General features: G+C 38.2%; 1 protein-coding gene across 4 annotated transcripts in view; it reads left to right on the forward strand.

The window, feature by feature from the left end:
• Positions 1-17834, forward strand: part of FAM21 (Family with sequence similarity 21) — a 1354861-nt gene extending 1337027 nt beyond the window's left edge. For all 4 annotated transcript variants that reach the window (XM_090388854.1, XM_090388862.1, XM_090388870.1 and 1 more), the window contains one exon: positions 17509-17834. In XM_090388854.1, coding sequence (XP_090244980.1) covers positions 17509-17654 — 146 coding nt within the window. In that variant the 3' untranslated portion in view covers positions 17655-17834. The remainder of the gene's footprint in view (positions 1-17508) is intronic.
• Positions 17835-18773: the final 939 nt, after the last annotated feature.

Below are 18773 nucleotides of genomic sequence, written 5' to 3' on the forward strand. Positions count from 1 at the left end.
GTTACATTCTCAGTGGCAAGATATGTGGAATCGGCATGTTACAAACAAGCTATATTGGATTAAGCCTGTGATTCATCTTTGGCAGTCTATGCAGGGATCATAAAGAGGAAGTTGTTCTTGCTTGGCTCCACATAGGACACAGTCATCTGACACACTCCTTTCTGCTGAGTGCTGATGGCCCTCCTACATGCGAGTAATGTGACACTACATATTTTATCCGACTGTACTAGTTTTATAAATTCCGCTTTTTGATCACCTGACTGAGCCATATACACTCAATCAGATTTTAACTGACAATGACAATGTGTCAGCAGTTTTTAAATTTTTAAAAGCAATTAATATATATATATATATATATATATACACACTGATAAGAAATATCCAATGTATTTTTACTCTTATACTGATTTTATTTATTGATATGTATATATTAGCATTTGCATTATTAGTATTAGTAGAGGCATATGATGCAAGTAAGTGCAGAATCAGCAAAAAAAACAAACCTTTCCATTTCAAAAATACATTTGCTCCAAATCTGTCCAGTTCTTCCTTTAATTTATTTAAGATATCAACTTCCACAACAACAGCTGGAAGTTTGTCCCAGCAATCAACTACTCTCTGGCTAAAGGCAAATTTCCACATATCTATTCTACAACTGTCTTTCCAAAATTTGAGTTTATGCCACCTCAGGTTCGTAATCCGAGCAAGAGAAAAAATCCAATCGGCATCGAGTCTGCTGAAACAATTCAATGCCTCAGAGGTGTGTTGTCCCCCTCACATATCTTGTTACCCTTCTCTGTACTTGTTCTAGCAACTCCACATCCTTCATAAAATGGAGCCTCCAGACTTGTAGGTATTACTCATGGTGTGGCCTGACCGTTGTCCATAATCATCTCCTTATCCCTGCTAGCAAAAATTCCTGTATATCATTGACAAGACCACATCTGCTCTGACTACCTGCCTGCACTGTTCAGAAAACTTCATCTCTCACTGCGCAATTGTCCTCAGCTCTTTTTCATTCTCCACTACCAAGTGTGGTACGACACAGTTGGTACATTTCTCTGGAGTTCTGCTGTTCATGTGCAGTACTTTGTATTTGTCAATGTTAAACTTTGGTTGCCACTTCTCAGCACCCATCTGACCAACTTTTTTAGACCTTGTTGCAATAGCATACTGTCATTAACAACCCTGCCAACCCCTGTGTCATCTGCAAACTTCAAATTTAAGCCTGATATATCTTCATCGATATCATTAATAAATATACAAAACAACAATGGGCTCAACACCGAACCCCTGGGGACTCCACTAATAACATTGGTCCACAAGAAGTGTCCATTGATTACCACTCTATCTTGTACCACTCAACCATCCTTTCATCCATTGTAGTAACGTGCCCTTAATGCTACACTGCTCCAATTTGTACAGTAGCCTTCCATTGCAACAGTATCAAAAGCTTTCCTGAAATCCAAGTATGTGATATCAAAATTATTTTTTGCATCCAGTTCCTTTGTGACCACATTCGTATCCAATAAAATTGGTCAGACAAGACTTCCCCTCAACAAACCAATGCTGTGTCAGAATTTAATTATTACTGCAGTCTTGTCTAGATGGTCCTACAATGCTTCTTTAACCAGTGACTCTATTATTTTCCTTGGAACAGAAGTTAAATTAACAGGTCTGTAATTTTTGAATTAGGAATACATTTGCTCATCTTCAGTCTGTGGGAACCTCCCCTTAGTCCAAGGATGCTCCCCTTCCTATATACAGGGTGTTTCAAAAATGGTCAATAATCTAAGGCAAAAAGTACAAACTAAAATAAGCAAAAAAGTCCCAGTGAACATCGGGCTGCAAATTAACCGTTTTCGAGATAATGCACATTTTCTGTCAAGATCCACCACTGACTATGGGAGCACTAGTTTAGCAAAAAACCGAATCCTTTGCTAAGGGTGGTTTTATTAAATATGAGATAATACATTTTTAATTTTTGGTTTCAACACCACAGGATTTTACAGATATTACATGTTATAAAATGTTACAAAAGATTCAAAATGCTATCCTTGCATTAGTACGCAGCTTAGTAGTCTTCTCTGCATTGAGTTGTAAATCTTTTCAAGCATTCCTGGGTCATTTCTGATTTGCTGAAAGGCTCCAATCCGAAGCTGCAAATCCTCAACTGTGTTAATGTCAGAAGTGTACACCAAGCTTTTTTTTATCACCCCAGATACAAAAATCCATAGGATTTAAGATTTAACTCTTCATTGCTGTAACCTCTTTCCATGTTGACTATCCTTTGACAAGTTCTAGTATGCCTGCTACGTCTCAGAGCATTGAGAGAGGAGAAAGGGAGAGAATGAGCATAACCTAACCTAAACAAAGAAGTCAGTGGTGGATCCCAACTAGAAATGTGCAATATCTCGAAAACGATTCACTTAAGGACCCATGTTTACTAGGCTTTTTTTTGCATATTGTAGTCTGTACAGTTCACCTTTAAATTATTGACCATCACTTTTGAACCACCTTGTATACATACATGTATGTATGCATGAACTTTTGTCGCCTCTCTTTTTTTGAATTTTACCTTTGTAATGTCAGAGTACACTGAAAGGACAGAATTCATGGGTTACCTGGTTCCTGGGCAATGCGACGCTGTCACCACTCTGGAATTTTTGTTACAGTTATTGGGCTGTTGCTTGTAGGATTGTCTTCTGTACTAGAGAATCACACCATACAAACAAAAAAGTTATCTTAGGGATTATACTAATTTTTGCTGGGCAGGTGGTTAGCGCTGACCGGATGGTAATAGAAGAATTGTTTTTAAAGAACAAGGGATATAATTTTCCTCCTTTACAACCATCAAGCTCAAGGTCAATGTCCAATGAAAATGACTCAAATTACCCTAAAAGACTTCGAAGAGAAGCAGAGTGTCCTAACCTCCCTAACTTTCTGGTGATACACTCTGTCTACTGAGCCTGTGGGAAGTTATCACCATTTATGATCCAAAAATATTTGGAATCTATTGCGGGATCACCAAACATTGAGTGGCTATTAAAGACAAAAACATTTGGTGAGTTGCTGGTATCTGTTACTCCCCACAATACTTTAAATTCATCGGAAGGCATCATCACATAGTGGGACCTACTTTCAGTGACTGAGGAGGAATTAGTCCAAGAACTTAATAATTAGAAGGTCATCAGTGCGAAGCGCATAATGATTAAAAAAGATGGAAATCTCGTACCAACTCGATCCATCATTTTAACCTTCAGCACTCCTGATTTGCCATCCACTGTAAAAGCTGGCTGTTTAAACTGCCAGATTCAGCCGTACATCCCAAATCCTCTTCTCTGTTTTAAATACCAAAAATATAGCCATTCTCAGCAGGCATTCAGAGGTGATGCCATCTGTCCTATATGTGGCTCGAAGGACCATACACAAGCAGATTGCTTAGCCTCAATCCCCACCGTGTGTCCCAACTGCAAAGGAAGTCATCCTGCATTTTCAAAATCATGTGAAAAACTAGAAAGAAAATTCAGAGATGCAAAATAGAAGATTAAGTAACATATCCAAAAGCACGCAGACAAATTATGTTGACCATGCCCAGTCTGTCCTATGCTTCTTGCACCGAAAGCTGTCTTTCAACTGCAGCTCAAACAGATGTGTCAATACCACTAAACACTTCTTTGGTAAATTGGGTTAAAGAATGTTTGTTGTCGTTGTTATTTGGTTTTTAGGAGCATTAGCAACTAAGGCCATATTGCTCCGGGGAAATGCGGTAGTCATTCCCTGACCTTTCCGCATCCTCCGTATTTGGTGGGCACCAAGGATTAAAGAAACCTTAGCCTCCAGAAAAGATAATCCTAAATCTAAAACCAGTAAAGCCACAAACACTCCAATTAGTGTCCCATCTGATACTCCAACAGTGTAACAACAGTATGGTGGAAGTGGATGTATACCTGGATTATGAGGAACCCATCCTAGAATTGCATGCCAATGCCACTGTGGATACTGGTCACCCCCACATTCCCAAAAAAAAAGATCGGAAAAAATGCCCTGCATCCAAAAAACAGCCAGATGAATCATCCTCAGGTAAACCTAAATAATGCCTAACATCATACAGTGGAATTGCAAAGGACAAAGCAGTCATTCTGATGACTTAAGGGATTTAATAGCTCAATGGCTCAATTCAACCCCATAGCTGTATACCTACAGGAAACATTCTTGTCACCCCAAGTTTCACAAAAATTCTCCAATTATAAGATGCATGCACAGAGAGATAGAAACTGTCTCCTGCATGTGGAGGAGTAGCCATTCTGGTTAATTCTAACGTGACATCCAAGCTGATCCAGTTAAGAACAAATCTAGAAGCTGTGGCTGCTTATATTGCAGTTGGTATATCAGTTACCCTTGTTACCATTTATAGTCCTATCTCTATATCTCTATCTCTTCCCCATTCAGAACTTGACAGCCTCATTGCACAACTTCCATCTCCAATTTGTCTTTTCAGTCACTTTAATGGACACCATCCATTGTGGGAGTCTGCTACAATGGACAGAAAAGGCAAATTAATTGAAGAATTTATGAATATTAATAATCTTAATTTACTAAACCCCTGGATCTCCTACTTACATTCACCTACCTAGAGGATCTACTTCTGCAGTTGACTTGTCAATTTGCTCTCCATCCATCTTTCCAATCCTGACATGGCCAGTATTATCCGATTCCTTTAACAGTGACCACTATCCAATTATTTGCTCAATACAAACAGCGGTAACTTCAAATCCTGAGCAACGATTCAATTGGAAATTTAGTAAGGCAAACTGGGATGACTATTCTGCCCAAATGCTCTTAGACAGAATTTATATCCAACAGAAACATATTGATGATGTAACTACTTACATCACCAATCAGATTCTGACTGCGGGAAATGCTTTGATTGCAAAATCTAAGACATATCGCAGTCAATGAAATCACTGGTGGAATGCAGAGTGCTCTATTGCCAAACAAGAGAAAAACTGTGCATGGAATAATTTCCTACTACCGCTAACTTAATTGTTTATAAAAGGCTTAAAGCAAGGCAAATTAGAAGGAAAGCAAAACACGATTTGTGGATTGCTTTTGCATCAACCATCACAAAAGACACTGACACGCAGATCTGGAGAAGGATACAGGCACTAAATGGCAAATTTGTTCGGCTGCCCTCTACGATACTTCACTGGAAAGGGAAAGACATATCTACTCCTGAAGAAGTTGCTAATGCATTAGCAGAATCTTTTGCCACCATCTCTGCTTCTCCTTCCAGAGAAGCAGAGGCCGACCGGGCTAGCCGAGTGGGTAAAGTACCTGCCCGGCAACCCAAAGGTCGCGGTTCGATTCCCGCCTCGGGCTTGGATCAAAGTACTGCAAAAACCTTGGGAGGTGCAATATGGCCACAGAAGCCGATGCGCCAACAACTACCAAATCAAAAAAAAAAAAAAAAAATCAGAGAAGCAGAGATGTTGGCAAAACCTATGCATCCTCCTTCCTGAGCATTAAAGATGGTGCAGCACGGTATAAAATTAACTTCTCAATGTGCCACTCCTTTCCGTACAACCAACCCTTTTCATTAATAGAACTGAAAGAATCATTAAATAGATCTCCAAAGAGTGCTTCAGGGCCAGATGGTGTTCATTACATTATGCTGAAGCATTTACATAAAGAGAGGACTTGTGTACCCTGTTGATTTTCTACAATCAAATTTTCTCTGAAAATGCCTATTCTTCCTGGCATTCATTCATTATCGCCATACCAAAACCAGGCAAAGATCCTTCCCTGGTTCAAAATTATAGGTCAATATCACTTACGAGCTGTGTTGGGAAAATTTTCAAAAGGATGGTTCATACAAGACTCATTTACATTCTGGAGTCAGAGAATCTCCTTCCAGACCATCAGTATGGATTTTGGAAGAACAGATCAATGCTAGATGTGGTTATCAAAGCTGAATCTCAAATTCGCAATGCCTTCGTCATGAGACAACATCTAGTCATGGTCAACTTAGATCTTGAAAAGACATTCGACACTACTTGGCATCACGGTATTATAATGGATCTTTACCATCTAGGTCTCAGGGGACAATTGCCTGAAATAATTCAAAATTTCTTGTGACTTTATTCTTGTGATTTGATTTTCAGGTCCGATATAAAAACGTACTGTCTGCATCTCACATTCAAGAGGAAAGCATACCACAGGGTTTGATATGTAGTCAACACTATTTGCAATTTGAGTTAGCAATATGACATGGAACATTCCAAAAACAGTCTAAAAGTATGAACACCATCGCACAACAGCTCCAACTAACCATAACCAAAATAGAATCCTGGACTTCACAGAATGGTTATCAACTGTCAGAAAATAAATGCACTGCCATCACTTCTGCAAGCTACAGGCTCTCCATCCTGATCCTGAACTAGAAATAAACAAAACTCCAATCCCCTTGTTAATATCGTTAGATTTCTTGGACTGATATTGGACAGCAAGCTAAACTTCCAAGCTCACATCACTCATTCAAGAACTACATGTCAAAAGCATATGAATGTACTTTGATTAGTCACGTCCATGTCATGGGGAGCTAATTGGTATACTTTACTGCACCTGTACAAGTCCCTGATCGATTCACGAATGGATTACGGTTCTCCAGTGTATGACTGCTAGGGTAAGCACATTAGAATGGCTGAATGTCATACGGCATGGTGCTCTGAGGACAGCCCTAGGAGCTTTCAGGACTTCTCCAGTCCAAAGCCTTTATGTTGAGGCAAAGATGAAATGGAGGACCATTACATCTTTGCAGAAAAATATTGCTGTCTTAATATGTTGCTAAGATTCAAAGTCTCCCTTCCTAGTTGGGAGTAATTTTATATAATACATGGTGGAATTCCTTTTATGAGAAAAAGTCACATGAAAACCGACCTGCATCGCTCGAGACTTAAAGAACTTCTTCATACTTAGAATGTTGATCTAAGTGATATTTCTGAGGACACCACTTCCTATACCACCTTGGTTATGTTTTCATGCCTCTCATAATGACTACTTTCTCCGATGAGGAAAGGATGTTTTAGCTTCTGCCTATATCAGACAATATTGGTACGTTGCAATTTCTGTGCAATATATGCTGACGGATCGAAAACTGAAAATGCTGTAGGTTCTGCAGCAGTTTTCCCATCATTTTCTGTTACAGTCTCATTACCAGCCACATACAGTATCTTCACTGCTGAGCTGTATGCCATAAAGCTTGCACTTGAACAGATTGTTGAACGCTCCATTTCACCAGTCCTAATCTATACTGACTCTCTCAGTGCAGTCTTTGCTGTAAGCGAGGATTTCTCTGCCTGTCATCCTACATTGAAAACTGTTCACTGTCAGTTACTCTCATGCAAAGAGTCCAATCAGTCAGTAACATTTTGTTGGGTACCGGGACATTCGGGGATTCCTGGAAATGAGTCTGTTGATCTTGCCAATAAAAAACCTCTTACCACATTCTCACAGCGCTTTCAGGTTCCATATATGGATTACAACTGTTTAATGTGCAAGGCATGTTATGAAAACTGGTCACAAATCTGGCAAAGTAATACCAACAGCAAACTTTACCAGATCAAACAAAAACCAGAGTTGTGGCTGTCTGGATTCAGACGAAACAGACGAGGAATGGTATTGGCCCTTGCCAACACCACTTCTCGTCTGTTTTGTCTGAATCCAGACATTGGGCATATACATATTACACACCTGTTTTTATTATTGGGAGAAGATCTACCCCAGTGCACATCCTGTCAGACACAATTTATGGTTCACCACTTTCTTGTAGACTGTCCTCTTTACTCATCAATCCGTCCCAGCACCTTTTGGTCATTCAGCAAATTAAATGAATCCTTGATTTTATCTCACTTTCTTTGAAATCATGCAAACATAGAAGAACTGTTAAAATACCTAAATCGTACTGGCCTATAAGCAAGTATATAATTAAATTGTTAAAATCCATGTGGATAGAAGAAATAAACAAACTATGAACTGACACAGTTTGGCCTTGGTAGCCCTTGTGTCATTAAATTTAATAACAACAACAACAACAACAGCATTTCATATTGAATGATTTAGAAGACAACCCCCTTCGCTCTTCTCCTCAAGGCATGGCTCTTCCACTACCTTGAACCTTTTGCTTTTCTTCTCAGATCTGAGGCATGATTCTGGTTCATATTTAGATGATTAAAAATACTACACTAAACTGATATCCTAATGCAGTAATAATATGTGCCAGTTATGCTATGAAGTTTACATTATTGAATATATATATATTTCAATATTGACCTTAAGATATATGTATTTCATATCTCCTTCCAAGTTTACTTCATACGATTTCTGTAATCCTATCAAGTTTAAGTTGTGTATTATGCTATAACGTTTTGTTTGTAAATTCTAATTAGTTATAATAAATAATAAATTTAACTATCTATTGCCAACCTACGTGATTTGAACTCTCCAGCTATCTATTTGCCATGCTATATCTACGCTAAGTCACTGGTACTAAAAGCTCTAACAGTATTAATGCCATACATTAAAGACTATGTGATAAAGGTTAAATTATTAAAACACGTATGTTGGGCTATAAATTATAGTTTATAAGCTTCTTCTGCTACTGATTACACTGCTTAAAAGCTATGTAGAAACCTCTAGTATCTATAAAATAATGATAGCAAAATTCAAATGTTCTTTTCAATGCAACACAATGACAGAAGTTGACTGGTATTTTAAGCAATTACAAGAGCCAAGTAAAGAAAATATACATCAAATTAATCAGAAAATCACAAACAAATACTACACTACTAAATTTAAATCAAAAGTTAGAGAAAGACAATAATTTCCAATCAATAAACTTCCACTTAGTGGCTCCCAGTAAAAACGTGTAGTTCTCTTAGTCTTAACAGCATATCCGGCTTAAGGCAGAGCTGAATGTATCACATCAAGAAGCAAGAAAAGCAGTGAAACCATTGAGTGTAAACCTATCTGCACTCTGAAGGTAGCAGGAAGATGTTCCATTGGAACTCACTCAGAAATGACCATCACACTAAAAGTTTACTCCTATCGCATGCTGCCTAAGTTCACAAAAATCTGCACAGAAAGATCAGTTAGCTGCCACTCCCATATTGCTGTCTCCTAATGCTCCACCAATAAAAGAAATTGCATGAGTAAAGAATAGGAAGCCTGAAGCACCAACTACTTCCCAAGAGAAAATGGATATCAAGGAGAAAAAGGTACCTGATGAAATAGGCTTGCAAATCTTTGCAGAGGAAAAAAGGAATGCAGGACAGTATCCATACTTCCCAAAAGAGATAAATTCTATACTGAGAAAAATAAGCCCTCAGTATTTCTGTAGCTGCCTGTTGGGCCCACCAAGCCAAAATATTGGCCAAATTATTACAGTGGAATTGTCATGGACTGTGGCGAAACACTGAAGACATCGGTTTACAGAAAAGTGGCCCCCCCCGCATTTCTCCCCTGGCACATTTCGCCCCCCACATTTCGCCTCGCACATTTTGCCCCCAGTAGATAATGAGTAGGCTACAGAAATTTAAATACTGTACAGTCAACTCTCGATAGCTCGAATTTTTATTGAAGTCCCAGCCCCTTTAGTGGAGATCCCATGTTAAACTCTCTCGATTACTCGAACTGAACTTCCGATAACTCTAACTTTTCCGAACAAATTTTCAAAATGACATTCGTGTACAAATTGTCACGTAGCTTTTAAACAAATTTCTCCCCTTTTGTATGTGTTCAGGGTTCTCTTTCCATTGTGAAAGGATTAACTGGAACTGTTAATCCTTTCACAATGGAAAGAATACATACACAACCACGAGGGTGATAGTCACGTGGTTAGTGACGGACATGGGGGAGGGAACAGTGACTAATCTTATAGGAGTCTCTTCAGTAACAAGAGGTGGTAGGGTAACAAGAGGTAGATAACAAGAGGTAGAGGTTCAAAGGTGGTAGATGACTTTCATCAACCGGTGAAATACCACCACTTTGCTTATTGGAGGCTTGAAGTGGTGAAACCCACGTTTAGTCTCTAGAGCAAAGTTTCCGGCATCCCCCTCCCCCCCATACTTCTTCAACCCATGCACGATACTAAGTACTATAGGTTTTGATACCTTTCGTGTTTGGGGTTTTTATAAAAAAAAAAAAAAAAAAACAAGTGAATCTTGTTCTGATTTGTCTAAATTCAGACAATAAAAGTTCCTGCATCTGGCTCTCCTCACATTTCGTGGCGCAGTCGACAGCGCGCGTTTACTGTTTTCGCTGCCTCCACAGAGAAGTAAGATACAGAGTGGACTCTTACTCAATTCAAAAATGTTCCACCCTCAAAGGGCGTGTTTGGACAGAGGGTTTGGAAGGCCCAGTTGTGAAAGTCGTAACTAAACATAACCATGCAGCTCAAGCTACAAGGTCGGAAGCATTGCAATTGATTGGTCAAAAACGGCAACATGCAACAACCACGAACGAACGGCCACAGCAAATTGTTGCATCAGTTATTGCAGAGGCTCATACCAATGTCACGGCATTACTTCCTAAAAAGGATTCACTTAAATAAACCATTTGTCATGTTCGATGCAACAATGGTACTCCTGCCTTACCGAGCAATCTCCAGGACCTAGTAATTCCACAAAATTATCAAGAAATTATTATCGATGGCAATGTACAATAGTTTTTAATTATATTATAAATCAACAGGGATTACCTTTATTTTAGATATAGGAAGCTTCTTTTCCAACTCTCCTAGTCCAACTCGCTAATAATTCTTGAGGATGGCGATATCAATGATTAATTGTGAGTTGTTCTATTCCTGTGAACATTAGCATTAGCATTAGTAGAGGCATTTGATGCAAGAAAGCAAGCTTATGCAGCATCAGCCAAAAAAAAAAAAAAAACAACCCACTTCCACTTCACCCCTCTGTTCGTTCAAAATACCTGTCCAGCTGAGCCTTAAACTTATTTAGGCTATCAACCTCCACCACAAGGGATGGAAGTCTGTTCCACCAACCAACCACCCGCTGGCTAAAGGCAAATTTCCGCACGTCTATCCTACATCTGTCTTTCCTCAATTTGAATTTATGCCCTCTCAGGTGATTTTTCTGAGCTAGAGGAAGAATTCCATCAGCATTGAGCATGCTTAAACCATTCAAGGCTTTATACACCTCTATCAGATCACCTCGCTGGTGCCTAGTCTCCAGACATTGTAATTTGCAAAACTTAAGCCTTTCTTCGTAAGAGCACCCCTTTGTTCCATTCACTAATCTTGTTGCCCTTCTCTGTACTCGTTCCAGCAGCTCTACATCCTTCTTGAAATGAGGCCTCCAGACCTGTATACAGTACTCTAGGTGTGGCCTGACCATCGCCTTATACAATGGAATAATCACCTCCTTATCCCTGCTGGAAAAATTCCTGTATATCATTGACAATACTCCATGAGCTACTCTTGCAGCCCGTCTGCACTGCTCATAGAACTTCATATCTGCCTGCACAACCACCCCCAAGTCCCTTTCATTCTCTACCACTGTCAGTGTAGTACCACAGAGTTGATACGTTGCTCTGGGGTTGCTGTTTCCCATGTGTAGTACTTTACATTTGTCAATATTAAACTTCATTTGCCACCTCTCAGCCCATCTGCTCAACCTTTCCAGATCCTGTTGCAGCAGCATAGTGTCAGTAGTGTCCTTGACAACCCTGCCAACCTTTGTATCGTCCGCAAACTTGGACATTAAGCTTGATATACCATCATCAATATCATTTATAAATACAGAAAACAATAATGGACCCAACACTGAGCCCTGAGGGACTCCACTAATAACATCAGTCCATGATGAGCAGTGTCCATTGATTACCACTCTCTGTCTTCTCCCCCTCAACCACCCCTTTATCCATAGCAGCAATTTGCCTCCAATGTCACACTGCTCCAATTTGTGTAGCAGTTTTCCATGTGCAACAGTATCAAAAGCCTTTCTAAGATCCAAGTATATAATATCAAAGTTATTCCCTGCATCCAGTTCTTTTGTGACTGCATCATAGTATCCAATCAAGTTGGTCAGGCAAGACTTCCCCTTAACAAAACCATGCTGTGTCTGAGCTATAACTGAAGTCTTGTCTAAATGATCCTGCAGTGCTTCTTTAACCAGTGCCTCCATTAATTTTCCTGGAACTGAAGTTAAGCTCACAGGTCTATAATTACTTGTGTCAGCCTTTGATCCTCCTTTGTGAATTGGGGTCATATTTGCACATTTCCAGTCTATGGGTACCTCCCCTGAGTCCAAGGGGAGGTACCCATAGACTGGATAAGTCTATGGGTACCTCCCCATAGACTTATCCATGATTATGGATAAGTCTATGGGGAGACTTATAACTGGATAGATCCCATCCACCCCGGGTGCCTTTCTTGTGTTTATCTTCAACAGTTTCTCCTCCACTTTACTCCCAGTTATTTCAAGATTCTGTAGCTTACTGCTAGAGTTGAATACACCTCTGGCATTCCCCTCGCTGAATAACTCCTCATGTGTGAATGTCGATGCAAAATATTCATTTAGTTTGTTAGCTACCTGAGGAGGCTCATCAACAGTTGACCCATCAATATCAAGTGGACCAATCTGATTCATCCCCTTCCTTCTAGAGTTTACATAAGTAAAGAACTCTTTGCTGTTTTTCTTTGCATCCCTTGCCAAGGATTTCTTGTAATCTGCCTTTGCCTGCCTAACCTCCTTTGTAACTTGGTTACAAACATGACGCCCGAAAAGTTCTAGTCCGACTTAAGGAATGTAGAGAATAATCCCCCCCCCCCATATCCAATTTTATTAGACCCCTAAATTTGCAAAACAGAAGTCTTGAGCGCTCATTGTTGAGACCGCACGGTCTGAACACTACGGTTCTGACAGTGGGGAAGATGCCCCACCTGTTTTGCAAAATTGATATCGCTATCCTCAAGAATTATTAGCGAGTTGGAAAAGAAACTTCCTATATCTAAAATAAAGGTAATCCCTGTTGATTTATAATATAATAGAATATAGGAATTATCGAGCACTTAATAGCTCTCAATTATCAAATCTATTAAACAGTTTTTAACGTATGATTCTCAGGACGAACTGCTCCCGGGTCGCATGCTTATTTTTTCCAGTAGTAACAATCTTCAGTTATTGGCTCGTAGCCAGGAGTGGTTTTCTGATGGAACAAGAAGTATGCTGCAATTTCTGCTAGAATCAAAAGAATAGTCCAAGATTTTCAAAATCGTAATGTGATTGATTACCTTTACCTTTGATTGATTGATTACCTTTGATTGATTCATTCTATTAAAACAAAATAAATTAGAATTAATAAAAAATTAGGTGTATTATTTACATTTCTATTGCCTATTTATTATCTACTGGGGGCGAAATGTGTCGGGGGCAAAATGTGGGAGACGAAGTGCGGGGGCAAAATGCAAGGGGTGAAATGCAGGGGGGGCAACTTTTCCGGATCCCAAAGACATCACCTCCCCCTCCTGCTAAAGCACAAGCCAGTTTCCATTTGCTTGCATGAGACATATTTGAAGGCAAATGAAAACCCTTCCTTTAGTAATAATACTATCATGCATAAGGAGAGAATTGGGGATGGATCTGTCCATTTGAACATCTGCCGCTTTACACTAACTTAGAATCAGTAGCAATTCACTTTATGATAAGGTGTTTTATTAATAGGCTGTTCCATTTATTGCCTCCTGGGGCTGACATCTCCCAAAGAGACTTCGATGACCTCATTGTACAGTTACCTTCCCCTGATCTAATTCTTGGGGATTTCAATGGGCATTGCACCCTGTAGGATAGTTAGCATTAGTAGAAGCATATGATGCAAGAAAGCAAGCTTATTCAGTATCAGCCAAAAAAAAAAAAAAAAAAAAAAAAAACCATTTTATCCCTCCATTCGTTCCAAATGCCTGTCCAGCTCAGCCTTAAATTTATTTAGGCTATTAGCTTCCACAACAAAAGATGGAAGCCTGTTCCACCAATCAACTACCCACTGGCTAAAGGCAAATTTCCACACAGCTCTTCTACAACTGTCTTTCCTCAGTTTGAAACTGTGCCCCCTCAGGTTCTTAGTCTGAGCAAAGACGACGAATCCCATGAGCATTCAGCTTGTTCAACCAATTCAAGGCCTTATACACCTCAATCAGATCACTTTACAGGTGCCTACTCTCCAGTCACTGCAATTTACAGAACTTAAGCCTTTCTTGGTAAGAGCATCCCTTTGTTCCCCTCACTAATCTTGTTGCTCTTCTTTATACTCATTCTAGCAACTCTACATCTTTCCTAAAATGAGGCCTCCAGACCTGTACACAGTACTCTAAGGTGTGGCCTGACCATTGCTTTGTATATTTATTAATACCTTCCTGTCTCTGCTATCAAAATTCCTATATTTCATTGACAAGACTCCATGACCTGCTCTGGTAACCTGTTTGCACTGCTCAGCAAACTTCATATTTGGCTGTGCAATTACCCCTAGGTCTTCTGATGAACTTCTGGCACTCATTGAATAACTCATTGAATAACTCCCCTCATTGAATAACTCCTCATGTGTGAATGTAGATGCAAAATACTCATTCAGTTTATCAGCCACCTGAGCATGATCATCAGTAGTCAACCCATCTATGTGAAGTGGTCCAGTCTGATTCATCCCTTTCCTTCTAGAGTTTACATAAGTAAAGAACTCCTTGCTGTTTTTCTTTGCATCCTTTGCCAAAGATTTCTCATAATCTGCCTTCACCTGCCTAACCTCCTTTGTGACTTGATTACAGACTAGTTTATACCTGCCATAGCTTCTGTATCACCTGATACTTTATATGCATCCCATACATTCTTCTTCTGTGCCACTAGCCTTATTAATTTATCTGACATCCATAGAAGAGGACATGTCATAGAGCATGTGCTCACAGACAGTTATCTTGCCCTTCTAAATGTTAGAACACCTTCTGCATGACTACCTGCAAAGTAGTCATGTGGAAGGTGTTAGGTTATAAGATACAGACAGCCTGATGGATCCCATCCATCAGGCTGTTGATATCACTAATGGAGCATTTCAAACATCTGCTGTTTAGAGCCTCTACGTTGAATTAAATGAACCACTATTATGACTCTAACATAAGCAGTTGTCTCTAATGTATGCTTACAAACTGAAATTCCTGCCTGGCTATCCTACGTGGATATCTATTTTTAAACCACAATGGGAAAATTTGTACATTGCTGTCAGACTGCCCATCCTTTGGGTCCCTCCACTGCTTCATGATTTGCATATCACGGTAGACAAGGCTGCTGAAATACCAAAACAAACTCTCGCACCCTGCCATGCTCACATTACATTATGCAACTTTTCCTTTATAAACTGGGTAAAGCCAGATATTTTATCAACTGCCTACCTGCAGCTTTATTCAGCACACTAATCTAAACACTGACTTCTTGCCAGTTTTCTCAGACGGCTTGAAGTTGGGATCATGTGTAGGATCTGTTGCTGTCTTTCTAAATACTACTACATCTGAGAAGATTCTCCCTGAATCCAGCATATACACTGCAGACCTGCATGCTATAGAGTTAGCCTTGGTTTGCATCAGTACTTTCTAATACCAAATGTTTTTTTTAATTCAGATTCTTTGATCACATTTCAGGCCCTGTCACCTTTGAGATACAATTCTCATACAGTCCTGTTTTGGTTTGGTAGAAGAAACATTCTCTTTATGAACTTAAATTTGATCTTTGCTTCTGCTGGATTCCTACCACACAGGTAGTTGGGGAAGTGATTTGGCTGACACTGCAGATAGAATTAAATAGAGATACAATTAAATCGATGTTGTTGCGTTTATTTTATTAGTAAAACTACAGGTAAATAATACTTTGAAAGGTGCACTCCCAGCGATAGGATTCATGGAATAGACAGACTACAAATAAATTACATTGATTACTACAAATAAATAAAATAAAGCGTAATCAAACCATGGCAGTCTATTTTGTGCAGGAATCGTAAAGAGGATGTTGTTCTTGCTTGGCTCTGTATAGGATGTAGTCATCTGATGGGTTTCTTTTTGCTGAGGGCAAATGACCCTCTTATGTGCGAGTCCTGTGACACCATTCTATCTGTGAGACATATTTTACTTGACTGTAGGGATGATGTAAAGCAGTAATACAATTTACAGCTTTTATTCATCTGACTGAGCCTTATTCACTCAGCCAGATTTTATCCAACAATGACAATGTGTCAGCTGTTTTTAAATTTTTACAACTTATTAATTATATACATATATATAATTCTGCATATATTTTTAATATATATAATCCTTAATCTTATATTTTTTCAGTGATATTATATTTAAATTATAATATATCTAAATTACCACTCATAACCACATGGAGTTTTTTAATATATATTTTATTTAGGTATTACCTAAACTAATATACATTGAGTAACGTTTCAGGTATCTTGCCAATACCCATCATCAGACCTTGCTGCTGGGAGACAAAAATAACTTATATTTTACATTGAGCAGATCTAAATAAGTCAACTAAGATGTATTTACACATGATCAACTCTAATTTACAGAAAATAGATGAAAAGTTCTAGGTTATAATAATAAATTAGCAATTAGCATATCCAAGTTATGATTACAATGAGCTATTTTCAGATGCATTACAGTTAACCTATTTTTAATTAAATAAATAAACCATACCTACTTACTGAATCTTGCCAGACTTTCAGACCAAATGGGCAAGAGACTCAATCGGCAATATATTTATAGGTAAGGTATTCATATAGTTAGCCAATAAGAATAGTGCTGGTTGCCTATCCTACCTATTCTTATTGGCTAACTATGTGAATACCTTACCTATAAATATATTGCTGACTGAACCTCTTGTCCATTTAGGTTTGAGCATCCAATAGGAGGATTTGGTCAGCAGGTAAGTTTATTTATCTAATTAAAAATAAGTTAACCATGATGCATCTGAAAATAGCTCATTATAACATAACTGTAACAAAGAATTGTTCCTCTAGATCATAATCATAACTTAGATGTGCTAATTGCTAATTTGTTATTATAACCTAGAACTTTTCATCTATTTCTGTAAATTAGAATTGATCATGTGTAAATGCATCTTGGTTGATTGTTATTTTGATCTGCTCAATGTAAAATATAAGTTATTTTTGTCTCCCAACAGCAAGGTCTGATGATTGGTATCGGCAAGATACCTGAAACGTTACTCAATGTATATTAGTTTAGATAACACCTAAATAAAATATATATTAAAAAACTCCATGTGGTATAAGAGTGTGTAAGAGTGTGGTATCATAATTTAGATATATTATAATTTAAATGGATAGAAACCACGTAACGTCCTTCCCTCATCATATTACATTGTGACATATTTGATTTTCATTAAGTTGCTATGTAGTTAATGTATTTCTAATTTGTATATTTCAATTCAGATGATATTTTCACATCATCATCAGCAGTGCCCAGATCAAATCCATCTGGAACAAAAAATATAGCAGTAACCAGAAAAACAATACAGAAAATGAAGTCGTCATCAGATAGTTTCGATGATCCCTTACTTGGAAAGTGTTCGTATTAACATGCTTTTAAATTGTTAATTTTAATACATGATGTATGATATTAATATGCTTCATTAATTGATATAATTTGTTATACATTAAGCTTTCTATACTATCCAGGGCTACTCAAATCATTTGACAAAATTTCATTGAAGTTAGATATACTCCCTAGTATCCCATAAATAAATGTTTTTATGGAAACAATGCATGTATTAAATCCACTTTAGAACAATCTTCCTAAATATTTTGATATGTCTAAAGGCTATATATCATATGTATAGTTAAGTATATTTTGTATATAAAAATCATCTACATTTTAATGTGACCTTAATACATTTTATTGGCTAGATCATATTGTATTTTGATTTACTTAGCCATTTTGTTAAAAGCTAAGCATGAAAATAATATATATTTGTATTTCCAATAAACTAAAATATAAAGCGTTTGAAATATGTTTCCTCAGGAATTCTTTGTAAAATTGCACATAAAAGGGGGGGGGGGAACATTTTTTCTGTTCCTTTATACAAATCTTTAAGAGAATAAATTATCATCACTTTTAAAAGCCTCCTTGTCACATGTGGCCTCAAAAATGCCACAAAGGAATTGGTTGTTTTTAACAGCAGATGTTTACTGATGATTAAAGATATTATATGGTTTTTCTTGTTGTTTCCTCGGCAGCTCTCTCTCTCTCTCTCTCTCTCTGTAGTTATAAACAGGGGGAGATGACGTATTGATAAGCCTAAAAGTGTTGATTATCAACGCCATAATCATAATTTAAAGTGAGCTTCATGTTACAAGTAAAAACAGAAAACCATTCCTTAAAGGTTTATTGCCTTTTAATACAGTATTAGATCAGATCAGTGACTGCACTGCATCTTGGTTCTCCAAGAAATTTGGCACTGAAACATGATAGTTTTGTGATATATAACATTAATTTTTATGCTACAATTATTATTTTCTGCAAGTATAGGTCCCCATTGATATGGGCACTGTACCTGGTGAGGGGGACCTCTCAGTGATACTGCTGGTCCACCAGATTAGCTTCACTGGGATTCAATGCCCACAGCCTTAGGAATGTAACTCATTTGGTATTTGCCACTGCTAATGCTAATAATATCAACTCAACAAAGAAAGCCAGT

Source organism: Mastigoproctus giganteus, chromosome 2, assembly GCF_048544385.1.
Source record: "Mastigoproctus giganteus isolate SK-2022 chromosome 2, ASM4854438v1, whole genome shotgun sequence".
NCBI classification, from domain to species: domain Eukaryota; kingdom Metazoa; phylum Arthropoda; class Arachnida; order Uropygi; family Thelyphonidae; genus Mastigoproctus; species Mastigoproctus giganteus.